At 44.2% G+C, this 18,601-nt stretch overlaps 1 protein-coding gene across 5 annotated transcripts in view; it reads left to right on the forward strand.

The window, feature by feature from the left end:
• LOC149335427 (complement C3-like) overlaps positions 1–18,601 on the forward strand; it is a 74,674-nt gene that overhangs the window by 27,600 nt on the left and 28,473 nt on the right. For all 5 annotated transcript variants that reach the window (XM_089552111.1, XM_089552113.1, XM_089552112.1 and 2 more), the window contains exons 12-26: positions 56–121; positions 1,368–1,565; positions 2,182–2,331; positions 7,003–7,132; positions 7,265–7,318; positions 8,881–9,075; positions 10,288–10,456; positions 13,242–13,470; positions 13,791–14,000; positions 14,541–14,640; positions 16,022–16,123; positions 16,803–16,991; positions 17,057–17,132; positions 17,903–18,059; positions 18,250–18,369. In XM_089552111.1, the coding sequence (XP_089408237.1) occupies positions 56–121; positions 1,368–1,565; positions 2,182–2,331; positions 7,003–7,132; positions 7,265–7,318; positions 8,881–9,075; positions 10,288–10,456; positions 13,242–13,470; positions 13,791–14,000; positions 14,541–14,640; positions 16,022–16,123; positions 16,803–16,991; positions 17,057–17,132; positions 17,903–18,059; positions 18,250–18,369 (2,145 nt within the window). The remainder of the gene's footprint in view (positions 1–55; positions 122–1,367; positions 1,566–2,181; positions 2,332–7,002; positions 7,133–7,264; positions 7,319–8,880; positions 9,076–10,287; positions 10,457–13,241; positions 13,471–13,790; positions 14,001–14,540; positions 14,641–16,021; positions 16,124–16,802; positions 16,992–17,056; positions 17,133–17,902; positions 18,060–18,249; positions 18,370–18,601) is intronic.

Raw genomic sequence — 18,601 nt, forward strand, 5'->3', positions numbered from 1 at the left:
GGAGGTTGTTGAATCTTACTTTATCAGAATAGTTTTTGCGTTCTAACTTTTTCAGGTGGGAGACTACTTCGACAGCCATGTATTTACTGAACCAGCAGACATTTCGCCAGTTTATTATATGGTGAGTTCCACCCCCAGGTTGCAATGATCTGTGAAAAAGACATAGCATAGCTTACAGTTATGGCCAGTGTGACTGGACTCCATGCTTGTTTATAGTCATTCATCCTCAGCAGCATATACTTAATCCTAAGGTATTATGTGTCACCTGGAGATAAAAAAAAAACACTTCTTCACTTTTTGCATGCATATATTAAAAAGCCTGCCTATTGAAGCTGGAGCCAAGATATGCGTATAGACTTCATATCAGTATTTCGAAATTTCAGTTAACAGTGACTGCTGATCACAAGCAAGTTTTCCAAATCTGATATAATTAATATCACAACTCTTACGCATGCAACATGCCATATGCGGTGCATCCCGGCCACCGGTCATGGTCCCTCTTTAACGTTCATATTATTTTGTTGATTAAAATGTATTTACCTGCGCCTGCCTGGAGGTGTGCGGCAGTAACTTGTATCGATAGCTTCTTCAAGTGAGGAGCATAAATGTGGTCGGACGGAAATTGGTGCTTGCTTGAATGTAAGGTGCGAAAAGGCTTTTTTAACTAATAAAAAAGTGATCATATACAGTCTAGGAATGCCTTGATGTGATGCACGCCCAGTTGCGAAATTTGCACTCCCATTCTCAGTTTCAACGTTTCTTCGCAACTTCTGTATTAGGTAAGCTTGCCCAGTACCATACCCTGCAACAGTCTTGACATTCAAAAACAAGAATCCGAACACAGTCACTGAAAGCTGAATCACGATAACAGTTGAATTTCCTTAAAAAAGGTGCATGCACATGAAAGACTAGTTTTGCACCCTTCTGAGTATAGAGCCTGGAACTTTGCACGCTACAGCTCAAAAGGATTTTTGTGAAGTGAGCTTAAACCCAGTCACGAAATTTGCAGCTTCACTTATTGCGGCCAAGGTGCTGAACAAATGTAACATGAAGTACGGTTGGCCGAAAAAGTTTTCAGGATCTGCGATGAGTAGTGGAGTGGAGCAAAACTGCGCTGCTGTGCCATCTGTCATCACAGAGCCTTCCTTCGAGGCTCACGGCACGCTTGCTGCGGCAGTATTGTGAGTGAGCCTCGACAGCAGGCTCTGTGACGACAGATGGCGCATCAATACAATTTTCCTTTGCTGCGCCATGCATCGCAGATCTCCCAAATTTTTGCGGCCGACAGTAAACGTGCGTTAAGCACGCACCCGTGTGCTTTCTAAATAAGTATAAAGCTTAGACGCACTTTCTCGCGGCATTTGCAGGTGACACATCGTGGCCAAACGAAAGTTCATGGCTCTCTGGAAGGCAGTGGGAACAGCACACACAGATCCGTGCACTTCACTGTGACGAGGGACATGAGTCCCAGAGTTCGCGTGCTTGTGTACGCGTTTCACCGAGGTTACCTGATCGCCGATTCGCTCACCATCCAGGTTGAGGAGCTTTGCACTGAGTCATCGACCGTAAGCATGTTCTCTTTTTTTTTTTTAAGCTTTACTTCAACTAACTTTTTGAAATGTCACTTACTGTGCAACTGAACACGAGAAAAGAACACGATTAGTTGTTTGTAGAGATTCTTGTTGGTAAATATTTATTGAGGTATCGAATAATGGCTGCAACAACATATCGCATACATTCCATCTTCTCTTCACCGGAACTGGCCTTTTGTAGAGGGGATAGTCGGCTAACCTGAATAATGTATAAGTGAGCCCCATGCTTTCAGTACTCTGTGCCTTGTGATCAAGGTTAATAGAAAAAATAAAAAAATGCATAGCGTCTCCCTGAGTAGGCGTGAGCGCCAGCTCACAAATATTTATAGCTGTTAGTCGCAGTGATAAATTTAACAACTTACGGAATGCAGATACATATATCATCATGACTTTCTTTTCAGACCAAAAATTAGCAAATAAGAAGGAACACTGTCTTGCTTGTTTCAATAAATTCTCTTTTTTATCTACTGAAAACTGCTGTCATTTGGCATCACGCTGTTAATACTTAGTTTGCAGTAGTGAAGAATGCGATCTAAGGCAACTTTGTGCCCGCATAATTTTGTCATTTGATTTGTTTTTATGTGCGCAGATAAAGATTGAGCCGGACTTCAGAAATGACCAGCCTGGCAGCAATGGTTCTCTGAAGGTACTCGGAAAGAGCGGAACGCGCGTCGGTATTCTGGGTGTCGACAAGGCAGTCTACATCCTCAACAACAAGGGCCTCTTAACTCGCGAAAAGGTAAAAGAACACTTTATTCTGCAGTACAGCAACGCTCGCACAGAACATAACATTATTAGGGAGGCTGATTATGACACTCTGCTCAAAAATCTGTGAGCACAGAATGCGACTTCATTCATTCGCTAACTTTATTCTTATCTATCGCGATTCGTGATTTTTGCATTTCTTTCGTCTCGCTGTTTAACGTGTTTGCCACAATGGCTTCGGACATTGCGACAACACGGTGGCTGCAAAGTGCTCGCGGCGCGCTTTGCTTCCCAAGAAGCACAGGTAATCTGTGCAATATTGGGAACGTATTGGCCAATGCCAGTCCTACAAAGGACCAGAGTGAGACCACCCATTTACAATATTGGGCCGATTGCCTGTTGTTAGGACAGTGCGCGAACTGAAAATGTGGTTTTGAAGCGAAAACTTCACTACTTGACCTCGGGCTTCAATCGTGGACCATGTAAATTTGACTTTCAGCTGAGTTAAAGGGACCATGAAAAGAATTAAAAGCCGCTTGTAAATGTTAGAAGTTATGCACAGAAGCACTGACAGCAAGTATGAGTCTTCGGAACTGAGCCGGCCATTTATTATGGCTTTTTAAAAATCGCATTTTTTAAAATTCGCGGGCCGTTTGGTGTTTTCGTAGGGAGCGATTTTGAAACCAAAACCGGGAAAACAGATGTCACTAGTCCCATGACGTCGGTAGGCCACCACACACTGTCATTCACTCGAGCCGCGGCAGCTACGACGTCACGGGCACACTTCCGGTAGCGGTGAAAATCGTCTGCTCGAGGCGCCGCGCGACCCCCTCGGGCAAGCGCGGGCCAGGGCATTGCCTTCACGCATATGTTTTCAATTTACCTCTGCCGCCTCTTTCTGCCGGGAGTTCGGGAGCAAAGAAAGCGCCGAGACCGGAGAGACGCTGCCGACGCACGCTGCTCCTCGGGAGTGCGACAACCGGAAGTCGTAAACCGAACGTCAGCGAATGACGTATTCATGGGCGGTGCCCAGTCCCGGAGCTGTTTTCTTTATTTTTTCTTGGTGCTCCGCGTGTATGAGTTGAGGGGGGAGAGGAGGAGCGTGATTTTTAATCGTCTATAACTTCGTTGTTATTCATGCTAGCTCGAAAATTCTTTTGCTGGGGTGACGAGTGATGGATTGCCTATCTTTACGTAATCTCAATTAATTTGTTTCATAGTCCCTTTAAAGGTCAAACCATGAAAAAGAGAAAAAGAAATTCAATCAGTATCCAAGAACGGGAGTCAAACCCACAGCTGTGCAAACAGATCTCCTTCAAGAGCTGCTCTGTGAGACCACTAGAGTATTGCCGCTTTTTTTTTCGTTTATACTAGACTATCACCCCAGCCAACACATGTGTTAAACTGCACCACGCTCTGGTGCTGTGCATTAGAGAGCATCGTCTTCATCAACTTCCATCTGTCTGAGACTGTCATCTTCTACGCAGCACGAATCTGTGCTTTCGCTCCGATTCAAATGTGGTAAACATCCTCTGTACTTTTTTTAGCAATTGCAAGCTGTTTTCTGTTCGGTTAGTAAAAGGTACCTGTGGAAACCGTCAAAGAAATGCCGCCGAATTACTATATGCATGAGTATACACGAGTATAATTAAGAGGAGTTAATTGTGAGTTTCAGAAGGCATGTCATCTGTTTCAAGACCTTCAGCGCTTCTATGAGCCCTGCATCGCTGCCAAGGCATGAGGGTCAAAGTTCAGCCAGCTATTTGGTTTAACAGGCTAAAAAATTTATAGTTGAATTTTTTTCTCCCATGCTGTTTCGGTTCAATCGGCTGAACGACAGCTGTGACATAAATGTAATTTGAGGTCACATAAAGCATACAAAAATTGCAGTATGGTCGCTGCTCTGTTCATTTTCAACTCGAACCAACTCTAATGCGAGCATTCCCAAGACTTCGAGTCACAAAAAATGAACAATTAGTGGTTATATCGTATCTTTTGTATCATCCACGTGACCCACATGTGTGTGCTGTTGGCAGTGTTGCCAACCTCCAGAGCCGCTTCTCCCGCAATTTGCAACACAAAAATTCCCTAGATTTCCCTGGATACGAAAAATAGTGTTCAACTGTGAAAAAATATATATTTATGCATAATTCAGTAGCAAGTTTTATCATGCAGCTACCCTATTACCAGACATTGGTAAGCAGATTAGCTGTAAATTTGAAATGAAGGATCTGAAATGAACTTATGAAACTAGCTACAAGATAAACCATAGCGCTCTTTGGAAATTACGAATTAAAGTTATATCGTGTATGTATTTTTCATTTTAACTGTATGCAAGCTATTACTAAACATGCATCGACATATGGAAATAACTGAATTTTTGCCCTCATGTGTTGGTTTCGACTTCAGCCGAAGGATACCACATGTAAAATACTGGAGGTCGCTTGAGGAGTGTACGGAAACTGCGATATAAAAGCTTCTTGTTCATTTGCTGCAATTGCTCTAGAGAATGGCTGACACAACAGTTTGAGTCAATTAAAACAATGAAGCAGTGATTGTTACAGCTTTTGTACGCCTCATGTGACCTCAACTCACTTTGTTCGTCGTGGTGGAACTGGGAAATGTAGTTTATGGTTTTGGGGGGGTCTAATATCCCAAAGCGATCCAAGCTATTTGGGATCAAATAGTGAAGGGCTCAGGAAATTTCAACCACCTGGGGTTCTTTAACGTGCACTCGCATCACACAGTACACGGGCCTCTAGAATTTCGCCTCCATTGAAATTCGACCGCCGAGGCTGGGATCGAAGCTTTGTTTTCAAGTCAGCAGCCGAGTGCCATAACTGAGCCACAGCAGCGGTGGAACTGGGAAATGTTCCCCTAGTTAGACTAGCTAAGATTTCCAACATGGCGCTCCTTTGCATAAAAAATGACGCCCTTGTTCTTTCCTAGTTATCAAAATAAACATGCAGGTATGCTTACTAAATAGAAATTTCGCGTCGTGCAGTGAGCTCCAAATACAGCATGAGGAAGGGGCGTGCATGCTGAGGGAAGGCGGTGGTGCGCCAGATCACAGCAGCGGGTGCCACTGGCCACATCAGGGACCATACACATCCGCCTATGTCCACGTAAAGGCTGGTTCACATGCAAGCGACTGAAAATTGAGCAGTACAGCGCGGCGACAAATTTGTAACTTGTTGGAACATCGTCGCTTGACTGTTGGGGCCGCCGCGATGGCTCTAAACAGCTTTTGTGTCGCAGCAATGAAGCGTTTTCACTTGCGTGTGAAACAGGCTTTACTCGAGAGCGTGGCAGTGTTGTGCGGGCCTCCGTCAGTTGTAGAGAAAAAAACAACGAAAAGCTAGTACTGTCTTCTGAATATGCGAGAGAAAAAAAGAACTCTCCGAGCAAATGAAATTTCCCTGGATGATACAAAAAATCCCCTTTCCCCTAAACAATGTCCAAATTCTCTAGATCTAGGGGAAAATCCCTAGGGTTGGCAGCACTGGCTTTGGTGAACCAGAACCGTGTGTCTGTTAGGAACAGCAAGAAAAGAAAGATTACTCCTTGTTCCTAATAGCAAAAGTTTAGAAAACAGGCAACGTTCTGAGTCCTGTATATGTCTTTTCAGAGCCACTGGTACTACAGTACCATTACTGCTACATACTGTTGTACAGATGCTTCTCAATGGATTCATATCGTTCCGCATATTCGTACACAATTTGGTAGTTTTAGAACAAAACTTGCTGTAGTCAGCATTTGCGTTGCTCTACGTCAGTACCTATGTCTCTTCTGAAAGTTGGTCAGCCTGGCTGGCTGGAAGAGGCAGACATGCAGATAAGCTGTTGCTATCTGTACAATCATATATATTCCGGGGAGTCAGTTTGAGCCAAGTCTGTTTGGTTCTGTCTATCTCAGCAGCTTAATGTGATGGTGCGAGCACTTATCAACTGTTCACTATATCTCTCTCGCATTCAACTAATCTCTCCACCCCATCTTCTCTAACAACGGTTGGGTCACATCCACAAAGATGGTATACTCTGCGGTGCAGAACCAAATCTTCCTCGCAGTCGTATTTTATCAGGAACTGCCGAAGAGTGGCACTGCCATCCTGCACCGTCATTCAAAATTCAACGTCAAGAGAAATTTGGGAAAACATCAGCTAACACTCTATAATATGACCAGTCATCATGACCACTACACTCTTAAATGAGCGTGTGGCCCTGAGGACTATGTATCCAATATACCTAAACGCCTGATCAGGGACGGCCAACGACCATGCGAGGGGCACCTTGTTCGTAAAGCAAAGTGTCATTAACCCTCGTTTATTCCCTCACCCATTCTGCCTGCTTCTGATCTCTTAACGTTACACCTATAATTTTTCTTTCCATACCTCGCTGCGTTGTCCTTAACTTAAGCTTAACTTCGTTAGCCTCCATGTTTCTGCCCCATAGGTGAGTACCGGTAAGGTAGAGCTGTTGTATACTTTTCTCTTGAGGGATATTAGTAAACTGCCATTTATGATCTGTGAGAACCTGTCGTATGCACCCCACCTCCCAGAGAGGGAAATAACCAGAAGAATAGGAAATGGAGTGGAGCGCGTAAGAATGGTATGGAAACAAGGTCTATCCTATGCGGTGGCCAGTTTTGGATTGGTCTTCAATTCTTCTGCAGAATTCTGAGTGTTCTGCACCATTCTTATTCGCAGCTCTTTAAAACTCTGAAGTCCCATGAACTAGGCTGTGGGCCCGGTGGCGGTCTGTCTTCTGAAGAAGTCATTTCTAGCTTCGGCGTCGTCATAATATCCGAAGAAGGCCCCGAGAACGTCCTGAGGACAGGTAACTCTTCGATATGCCCTAAGAATGAATTGCTTTTTTTTTGTTCCTGATGGAAAAAGTCACCTGTTTTTATTGTATAAGGCTATTGTAAAGAAAATTTGTTTTTCTGTACTTTTTTGTTTATACTTTTAGAAAACAGCTGCGAAGCACGGGTTCGTCGGCGCAGGCATGCCCTATCGAGGACACGTAAGTATTCTCATGAGCATTGAAACTGTTACCTAAGTACTACTGAAATAGCCCAGCACTCAAAAACACAGCACAGATGACAAGAGATGCTTTTTTTATGGGGGGGGGGCTGATGCTTGCCGTAAAGGGAAATTTCTTGCAAGGAATGCGCAAAATCTACATAATGCATTGAGTCTGTTCAACACCTGTAGCTGAATTCACAAAATTCTTGAATCCCACTGATGAGACAGGATGCGGAAGATTTTAGTGTCGTGGAGGTCGCCCATTAATATTTAAGCTCTTGTTTGAGAAATGAAAGTCGCATTGTAAATTCTTCGTTTTTCTACAAAGCCACTTGATGTCATAGACTTGCAGGTAATCCTATGCCGGAATATTTTATGTTTTTTGGAATTAATTTTATTGCATCACTGTTTAATCTCACGCTTTACCATATGCACTGGTGCTCAGGTTTATCCAACTTTTCCGACCTTACGAAACGAAGTTCATCAAGTTTTAATCATCTCTGGCGTGAATTTATGGTTCAGTTTTTGTCTGCAGTGGTTTGCGCATGGCTAATGTGTCCGAGCACTACGAATTGAGCCAGCAAGACTAGTCAGAAATGCAAACGGCGATGGGGTTAACTTATAAACTATATTAAAGGGACACTGAGAACAACATTAACCAGCTAATGTTCTTAGTAAAAACAGATTATCTGACTTTTTCTAGATACGTCAATGTTTGTCTGGCAGCTGTATTTATGGCTGAGAAAACAGAATTAAGAAATTTTCCTGCCTCTCAATCCACCGTCTTTACAAGCAGTAGTGCCCTCTGGGCAGTGGGAGGAAACTGGTTAAAAAAGCGGTAGGGTTTTAACATAGTTAAAAGGAGTAGGACGTGTGAAAGCACTTGAGGTAGCCACACATGGGAAGGGGGTGCCGGTTCCGCTCGTTGATGTAGCAGCTGCGCAAGGCCTTTGCCGCTGGCGTTCCGTCAAAGGTTGATATACTTCAAACAGCTTTGTTAGGGAAGTGTTCTTTACGCACTAAAAGAAACGCACGTGGGAGACGCAGGCACTATTCGGTTCCACAAGGCGACCGCAAAGTCTCAAGCGTGTGCTTGACAGCTGCTGCCATCTGCTGCGTACGTCTGTCACTAACATGAACTGCGTGTACGCAGTACGAGTTGGCGGTTTCTGTTTAGCCAGTGTAGCTAGAGGAATAGAGGTTGAGGTGTGCATTCTCAGAGCGGCCGTGTGCAAAAGGCTGATTCTAACTAGAGACGTTACGCCGAGAGAGAGGGTTCGTTGGCACCGCTTTGAAGTGATGGCAGCTCAGCCCAGACTCTTGGATCCAGTACAAATGAGCGGCGATGCACGTAGTTTACTTGCCGACTATGCGGTGAGGGTGACACCTGTATTTTTTTTTCTATTTTCTAACAACTTCGTTTTCGGTACTAGGGATATCTTCGTGATTGGAACGCAGTGCCCCATCAACGCAGGACAGCTTTTATTTGTTCTTAGTGTCCCCTTCTATACTTTCTGTCTCCACTGGTTCAGTAAACAGGATTGCGCTTCTCTTTTGCAGAGAGGAAATACAGAGCTGACTCGTTCCTGAATGAGTGCTGCTCTCTGGGTTTGAGGCCCGACCGGATCGGCCGTCGCTGCAGTACACGCGCGCACATCGTGCGGCGCTACATGGAAGGGGAGAGGGGCGAGGAGTGCGCTGAAGCCTTTAAAGATTGCTGCCTTAGCACCACTGCGAGACCCGCATTAGGTTCGGGTGAGTTGCACCTGTTTCTTTACTTTTTTTGGGAGGGGGTTGTGGGTCGTTTCGACCACAGACCAACAGAGACAGGACAACCAGCACTGCTAATGACAGCCTGAAACTAGTTGATTCATTTTCTTGGCAGTTTTAAAACCGCAGACTACCTAGAGGATATCGCTTTTGTGTTGTCTTAGATGTATTCTCCGTTTTTTGAAAACCGCTAAGTAGATGAAAGCAGTGCGCCATTACCAATCAGTCCAGCTTAATGCGTTAACGAGACTAGTGCTTTCACTGGGGTGCAGCTTCGTGGTTCATTCAATAGATGGTGTCGCGAATTAATTACTAGTGGCCCTGTTGTCTTAAACAAAAGTAGTAAAAGGCATAGTAAGTGCAGCTCTTACTAACTCTGACTGCTTGATAGTAGCTTGGCTTTCAGTTTAGTGGTTCTTCAGGCTATGCAGAATTTTTGGCTCAGCAGTAACGACATGTTCCATTCCGCAATGCCATTGTTTGTGCAGGTGTTTTAGCACTCCACTTTAATACTCCAGAAGGCCACTAGTAATTATTTTGCTACGCCATCTATCGAATATATCACGAAGCTCAATTGTGACTATATTAACTACCCTCTGAAAAGTACAGGTATTGAAAACCAGCACTTACTGCCTTTTCACTACCTCTCGTTCTTCGTTTTAACTCTTAAAAAGAAAGTTGTACGTGATAAATAAGACATTCGCGAATAAGATGTTTTTTATTTTAAATTAAGTATACTTGCAGGGCCACGCACTTCTGTACACAACCGTTGCTCGCATTGCGGCATTTCATTTCTTAGTTCTGTTGAAAGGTAGCTCGACGACTTAATCGTTACCATGAGGAGGGTGCAAAGCGTACAAGATTATGTGTCGGCAAGAGGACCGAAGTGGTTCAGTTGAGCATAGTGCAACGTTCAGCGAGTGACTGGCAGTGTGTCATAAACACCAGATGTCTGCATTGGCGTGCGCTGAATTCGTTGCCCCTACCTGTCGTACTCCGTGGCTAGGGACTGGGAATTCCATTTTTAATATGCTTAGTTAGGCTTCTACAAAAATACAAAGAAAGTAGCTGTTGTATTTCCCTATAGTGAGATCGTAGTTAAACCGATCAAATGGTTGGCTTTATGGGCTTCACTGAACTTGTGTTTTGTACAAGAGTCGTCAGAAACAAAACTCAGCTTTCTTTACATGTACGCAGGGATACCGGGCATCACCACAGAGCCCAGCTTTACAGACCCAGAGGATGACCGAACGCGTTCAAGCCACGGGTTCATCGTGGATGAGATCGAGGACGGGGACGAATCGCCAGGCACCATGATACGAAAGGATTTTCGAGAGACATGGCTCTTCGATGAGCAAGTGATTGGGTAAGCAATTCACAATGAATAAAATCAACCAGTCAATCAATCAATGAATTCATCAGTTAATCAGACAGTTGATCAATCAATCTATTGTTACCCAGAAAACAGTCACTATTGATCTGTCAGTCAATCAATACCCAGAAAACAGTCACTGTCGATCCATCTCTTAATCAGTACCATGAAGACAGTCACTATCAATCCATCAGTGAATCAATACTCAGAAAACAGTCACGACTGATCAAAATATTAGTAATTAGCCACAAAACGGTCATTATAAATCAATCAGTAATCAGCCACAAAACAGTCGTAATCAAGCAGTTGATCGGTAGTTAGCCACAAAACCGCCGATATCAACTGGTAAATCAATCAATCAGTCAACCAATCAATCGAGAGGTAGTTAGCCACAAGACAGTCATATCAGCCAATCAAGTTAGCTACAAGTTAGTCATTATCAATGAATCAGTAAATCAATCAATCTGTACTTATCCACAAGACAGTCATTATCAACCAATCGATCAGTAGTTAGCCACTAGACAGTCATTATCAATGTATCGATCAGTTGTTAGCCATAAGGCAGTCTTTATGAATTAGACAACTAGCACCTGTCTTCTGCCTCTCATGGTAAATTCAGATGGAAGTGTTGTAAGCTACAAAGTGGATGAGTCAAGGTTGGGATTCTTCACGTTTTCCTGCAAAGTAGTCTGACCATAGACTTTCCGCCCCATAACAGTGTTGCACATGCCATGGGTAACGTTGTTCTTTGATGATGGCGGTCGTCGATTCTTATAGCGCAGAATAACTTATGACGCTTTAGGCTGAGACGCACTGCTTTTGCGCCGGTGCGCAGGGAAATGGGGAAACACGACATGAGTAGGGCACCTCTATGTCTCAGGAACGTGACCTCAGCCGAATGTGCGAAACACTCGCTGAGGGGCGTCACTCTTGCTGCCCACTGTTTTACCCTGACCTCCGAGACAGGCGAAGATCTCGGAGGCCATCCTTACTAGCGGCCGTCGACGATTAAGGTTAGCAACATGTGCAGAAAAACAAGCACTTCAGTAATAGCTCATGGGACCGTGCTTGAACCAGAGGTGCGTAGAAGTGGTTGTGATGCGCGCATGCTTGTGAAATAGAGCGGCTATGGTGGTGCAGGTTTGTCAGACACCACACTACTTCATTTGAGTATTGGTTTTGATATACCAGGTGTTTCAGCGAACACTTTCAAAAATTTTCATACATAGCCTTTCTGGGGTAAACATACATCTTTTGCGACACAGTATTACCAGTGTTGGCGGACACTACAAAACTGGTGAGTCATCTTGAGTAGTAAGCTGGTTAACTAATTTTTAATAGATAACTTCTTAATTAGCAGACTTAGGTGCATAGTTGCAATCAGAGATTTGTAGCCAGTGGTTAGTAATAGCCATATCAGTTTTTAGAATTTCGAAAACTCGATTACCAGTGGTGCTCTGGCTGGACAAAAATTTGGCTTTTTCGACTAGTTACATGCACTGGAGAGGTTGCTTTGCCTGCATGCTTTCGAAAGTGCATGTATTTTCACCCAACGCAGCCAGATTTTGTACAGGGACGAAAGTAATCGCGTTTTTGAAGATCTAAAAACTGATATGGCTATTACTAATGACCGGTTACAAATCTTTAATTACAACTAGTCACCTGACTCTACTAGTTGAAGTTAATTATTAAAAATTAATTAACCAGCTTACTGCCTAAGACGATTCACCAGTTTCCTGGTTTCCGCCAACATGGGTAGTACTATGCCACAAAAGCCATATTTTTACCGCAAAAAGCCTATTCTTGAAAATTTTTTAAAGTGTTCACTGAAACAACCAGTATACATTGTAGAGCTTCAGCTAAAGTAACTTCCAAAGTTATCTGTAGGCAATTCTTAATGAAATCTCAGTTGGTACGCCTTTGCTTCATTGATATAGCCTTCCACATGTCTATATGCACTGCCACAACGTACAGTGTGATAACAGACGTCTCAAAGTCGTCTCCTGCATGAGCTAAAGTGGGACGAAAAAAATTTACTCGCACATTCATATTTCTCATATATGGGCAAGGCACGTGGGTTGTCGCGACTCCTGGTTGTGTGAGTGCAGCGCAAAATAATGTATTGCGACTGCTATCATACTCAAAAGTTCTTTAAATATACTGTGTCTCTTCTTCCCCTTCACTGAAGCTCCTTTCCGCCATAGCCGAGCTAAATTCCATTGTGTTGTCAAAGTCTACCACTAGCAGCGTCTGCTAGCACGCTTCCAGAGTCGGTGTTAATGGTGCCGTGGTGCCGCGCGATAGTGTCGTGCTTGTACCAGCCGAACGTACAGCGCTGCATGAGTGAATGGTGGCTGACCAAACGTGTGGCACCGCACTGGTGCTGGCAGCCAAAGACACCATTAGACCTAAACGAGAGCTAGTTAAAACGTCGAGACAGCCACGAAAAGTCTTATACCTTCTGTTCTTGATATTCGATTTGGGCACCCTAACATCTGTTGTCAGGTCATTAATAAACATAGAACACATCTATTATCTGGCGTCAAGGCACAAATAAGAATCCTTGCATCGAACACAAGCGAGAAAGTCTGTATGAAAAAAAACGCCCATTGGCTCCAATTTGTCTTCGCCGAAAAAAGTCTGAAACATGTACTGTGCTAAATATAACCGTCCCTTCCAAAAGTTGCTCATGAATCTGGCCCTGCACAAAACACTTTTATTCAAAGTTGACAGTGAACTGCTGGCAGTAATAATAGAGTGGTCCCCTCTCACTGCCCAGGCCGGACGGCGTAGCGGACTTCGCAGTGAGCCTGCCGCACAGCATCACCACGTGGTCGGTGCAGGCAGTGAGCGTCTCGCCAACGGGGGGAGTATGCGTGCCCAAGACGCAGGAGGTGCGCACCTTTCAGCCCATCTTCCTCCAGGTGGCGCTTCCTTACAAGGTGGTGCGCAACGAGCAAATTGAGGTGCTGGTCACCGTCTACAACTACGACAGCGTGTTCATCAGGGTGAGCACATCTTTTAACGAGATAGTGTTAAAGCTCCCGTTGTGCAGAAAACGCGTCATCGTCATCGGTGTTGTGAGCGAAAATTCTGCTGAGAAGCAACCAGGTGGGCCACCTAGCTAGGTCACGTGACCTTGTGGTGTCATAACAACCTCGCCACAGGATTCTGAGCAAACTGACTACATTGGCACATGGCAGCTAAAATAAGGATTGGTACTTCGGTACTTCAGCGATGTAATTTTTCGCAGGAAGTTCTGGCAGCTGCTCTTCCTGTAAAAAGTGACGTTTTTCACAACACGTTAACGCGTTCTTTCATTCGCCAGGGCAACGTCTACATCTATGGCGTGGAAGGCCTGTGCACTGGCGCCCTTCCGGGGGAGCGCTCGGAGCGCCGCCATGTGGAGGTGGAAGCCAACTCGGCGTCCAGCGTCACTTTTCCCGTGATACCACTCAAGGAAGGCGTGTTCATCATCAAGGTCTTTGTGCAAAGCTCAAGGGGCAAGGATGTCGTCGAGAAGGAATTAAACGTCGTGGTAAGGCTTCAGGACGGACTCGAGATAAATGTCACGGGAGACATCCCGACGCAAATAATGCATGATTGAGAGAATTGCCTGTGTTAACACGGTCATAGCACCCATTTAACTGCTACAATTTGTTTCAAGTAGATGGAAGCATGAACAAGTTAAAGACCTGTGCTTTTTCGCCCTGCTTGTCAATGGTGTCAATGCATGGGACGCTATTTACATTCGAAACACAGCTAATACATTGCTTCACCATTCTACAAAGTACCAGAAAGTTCATGAAAGAGGCCTTATAATCCACTGGTGTTGCCTCTAAATAGTCTAAAGTGACAGAAAAGTGGGCTTTTCTGGGATGCTTAGGGACCTGATAACCAATGCCTTAATAAAACCCTTGCGGCTCTGATCGCATTCACTATCTTAACTGCATGCAGAGCTCGATGTTGGGCTCTGTGGTAGTTGTCCATGCTGCAATTACAGGTGCACTAAAACCAGTGCTGATTGTGTTTTACTTGAGTGAATTATATTCTATTCAAATAAACGGAACCCTTGCAGCCAGAAGGGGTGACAGTAGAGAAGAGTGTCTCTGTGCCCATTGACCCAACGAACGCTCGTAGAAGACAAACGAGAAGCGTCAGAGGAGAGCTTTACCAAGGCAAGTGTAACTTTCTTTATCAGTTTCTACAGTGCTCCACATATATTTTAAAAATTTCCATGCTGGACATATAAGATGGACACATTCTTGCATTATCGATGACGAAGCGCAATGCACTAATAGCATATCTGAACGCAATTCTAAAAGAGGCATCTCAGCTTTAAAGCAGAGCTTCTAAATGCCTCACAGCATGAAGTCAATGTATTTGCCACTTCTGAAAAGATTAGTCATCTCACCTGTGTTATGTCTCGCTTTTTAGAGTACTAACATATTTAGTTGTCCTTAGGGTTGCTAATGTTCTGCCTAATCATATTGTAGTGAAGTGTAAGTTCTGGGTCGTGTTGGTGGCTCCACAGAGTCCAAGTGGATCAGTAGGCATATTTGAGTAACATGGGTTACCTTGGTTTATTACCATAGAACAGATATAGGATAACACAACAGACAGTCATTTTCCACTAGTTATTCGCTTGTAGTGGTAGTTTAGTTTCTGGTTGTTTTTATTGTCTCCTCTCTTTGTGCAGTGTCCAGTTCGGGCTATTAGAGTGTTGAGACAAATAAATAAATAATTAATGGTTTATATCGATCAGAGCATGTTTAGAGAGGCCTAAAACCATTGCACAAACTATGGTGATGCTTAATGATTTTAAGAGCATAATACGATAGAATTTAATTTCACATTCGGCCCCGCCGCGGTGGCTCAGTGGTTACGGCGCTCGGCTGCTGATCCGAAAGACGCGGGTTCGATCCTGGCCGCGGCGGCTGAATTTCGATGAAGGCGAAATTCTAGAGGCCCGTGTGCTGTGCGATGTCAGTGCACGTTAAAAAACCCCAAGTGGTCGAAATTTCTGGAGCCCTTCACTGCGGCGTCCCTCATAGCCTGAGTTGCTTTGGGACGTTAAACCCCAATAAACCAAACCAATAATTTCACATTCGGTCTGCTAGCTGCAGTAGGAGGTATCCACTATGCTGTGACGGTGCTGACATTTCCATATATCACACTTTTTCTGATTTTTAATATCGATTCTCATTGAGATCGCTGTCTAGAAATTAGGTTGCTCATAATCCGTTGGGCATGTTAGGATGACGTCGCAAAGTCGTCACCTCTTCGAAAATCATTGTCACCTGCCACGGTGAGCAGGTTGTGCTGATGTCACAAGGTCACGTGAATTCCCTCGACCAATCAGGGTGGCCATCAGGCCACATTAGGATGACGTCACAAAGTCACATGGCCTCTCTTGACCAATCGGCGAATTTTGCAACATCGGGCAGTGATGCAATTTTGATGTGATGACTGCTCTAATGCTATTGCACTAAAACTTCGAATTTCCTCAGACTGCGGAGTGCTCCTCCATTCTTTATCTGCCCTTTTTCTTCCCAACAGATTCGCTGGACCCTGGTGCAAACTTACAAGTGATCGCTGTAAACACAAGGCTGCCGCCTGAAGCAATCCCAGATACAAAGACCTGCTCTCTCATGGTCATAGGTATGTAGGGTTCAGGTTAAGAAAAACCAAACCTGGAGCTTTTGCCCAAATAGATAGAATGCTATTGTTGCTGTCGCTATACCACTAACTTTAAACTGAAATCAACCAAAGACTATTCTTTACAGAAATTATCTTTTAAAGGAACACTTGCATACGCTAAGCCTCCGCGGTGGCTCAGTGGTTACGGCACTCGGCTGCTGGCCCGAAAGACACGGGTTCGATCCTGGCCGCGGCGGCTGAATTTGGATGGAGGCAAAATTCTAGAGGCTCATGTACTGTGCGATGTTAGTGCACCCTAAAGAATCCCAGGTGGTCAAAATTTCCGGAGCCCTTCACTACTGTGTCTCATAGCCTGAGTGCCTTTGGGATGTTAAACCCCTACGAACAATAAACTTATGTACTCAAGTACGCAAATAATCTGAACCACCCACAGAATTGCATGTTTGGTACGCAGCAGTGTTTCCGTATAACCAAAATACGAAAAGCTCTTCAAGCAATAAAAAAAAGATATCGTACCATGGGCTTTTGGTGCTAGACGACGGAGTATAACATTCAGCCACCAAATTTTGTACCCTTCTAACCCAGAAAAACAGCGTAAATATTTCTGCTTGAATTCAGTGAAGTATAAAAACACGTGGTCCTTAGCACCACTGATATAACGAAATTCATTATTGTGCAGGAAATCAGCTGGGACCATCCGTTCAAATGACTCTTCAGAACATCGAGTCGCTCATCACAATGCCCACGGGCTGTGGAGAGCAGACCATGATGCTTATGGCACCAACGCTGTACGCTCTCGAGTACCTCAAGCAAAACAAGCTGATCGACGAAGCACTGGAGGAGAAGGGTTACCGCTACATCAAAGAAGGTGACTTTTATTAAACAGGACGTATGTGAGCGTGATGTGACATGTCCTGTGTCATTATTGTGCAGGCTATCAAAAGGAACTTTCATTTCGAAAAAACGACGGCTCGTTTTCTGCATTCACGCACAGGAAGAGCAGCGTATGGTGAGTTCTTCAATGTTTCTTCCGGACGAGACATAGATCTCCTTGATTCGCCTATGAAAGGAATATTGACAGAGCATTTTTGTTGTGTTCATGTTTTGGAGGGATGCTGAATGCAATAGTAAACAATGTTCAAAGCATAGAATACACCCAATCCCGGTAAATAATTAATAGTTAAATTTATTCTTCCATAGAGTTCATGTTTCAGCAGCCGAATGGTGGTTATGACGCCACAAGTAGGCTTGGGCTGACGTGAGGTAAACAAAAACTGCGATATAACCGTTGCTTCATCGTTTTAATTTGCTTACACCTGTATGCCACCATGTCCAGTAGCCTGAATGGTGATGTGCGAAGAGACAGACAGCTATTATATTTCAGTTTCGGCATGTCTCAGCCAGCCTCAGTCGCACCACTTGACCTGTACTTTACACGTAAAACAACATTTGAAAATTCTTGCCACGTGCTAAATATTTTTCTCTTGGTTTAGTCTGTGTGTCTATCGTATAGCTATGTCACGTTTTTATTTGGGTTTTTATCTTGTTGACACATGCTGAATTCCTGGCGCACGTTCACCGAGTGAGAGGTGTTTCTTCGGCCACGCATCAGTCGATAGTGCACTCGTGTTCTGTACGTTCTCCCCGTGTTTTTCGTGTTTTTTAGTTCACCGTTTTTAGATGGATTGCTCATTTATCTCAACAGAGCTTCTTTTCTGGCTTATTTATATTCACTGTACTTTGCTCTGAACTGCATTTTTCCATTCCCTTTTTCTAAAGGTTGACGGCCTTTGTGCTGCGCATCTTTTGCAAATCGAGGCGCTACACGCACATCGACCCCACCGTGATTGAGAGTGGCATGCTGTGGCTTGCGGCTGCCCAAAAATACGATGGCAGCTATATGGAAAAGAAGCCCATCATGCACAAGGTCATGCTGGTACGATCACACAAGTGCTAAGCTAATTACTCGTTACAACAGTTTCTCATAAAAAGTAAATCTTGCCTTCTCTTCTAGCTCAGAAATATTGCTACGATCACTTTCTATGATCACTTTCTGTCAGAATAGAGCACGCACAATTCAGCCCAGTGAAAGCATTGCGCTCACATCGTTTCATTTTCTTTGGCAGGGAGGAGTCCGAGGGTCCGTGCCCATGACAGCCTTTGTCCTGCTAACTTTCTTGGAGTGCATGAAGCCTCCAAGCATGACAAATGGTCCCCACGACCCTTTTGCAAACAGCAACAAAGCGGTAATTATCATGTCATGTTGTGTCGCTGCATGTATCACCCGATATTCTTCAGCACATGGCCAGATCAATTCAGTGAATCAACAGTTATGTTTGATGGTGTTAAATTATGTGAGGCAAACACTCTTATGGGCCCTGCCTTTGTAAAGGGCAGGGGAAAAAGCTAAATAATTTTATATATACTTTTTTCAGACAATTAGAGTTCGTAAGCTATCAACTTTAGACATCCAGTCAT

This window comes from Amblyomma mixtum, chromosome 7, assembly GCF_055824585.1.
Source record: "Amblyomma mixtum isolate Tamu chromosome 7, ASM5582458v1, whole genome shotgun sequence".
Taxonomy (NCBI): Eukaryota; Metazoa; Arthropoda; class Arachnida; order Ixodida; family Ixodidae; genus Amblyomma; species Amblyomma mixtum.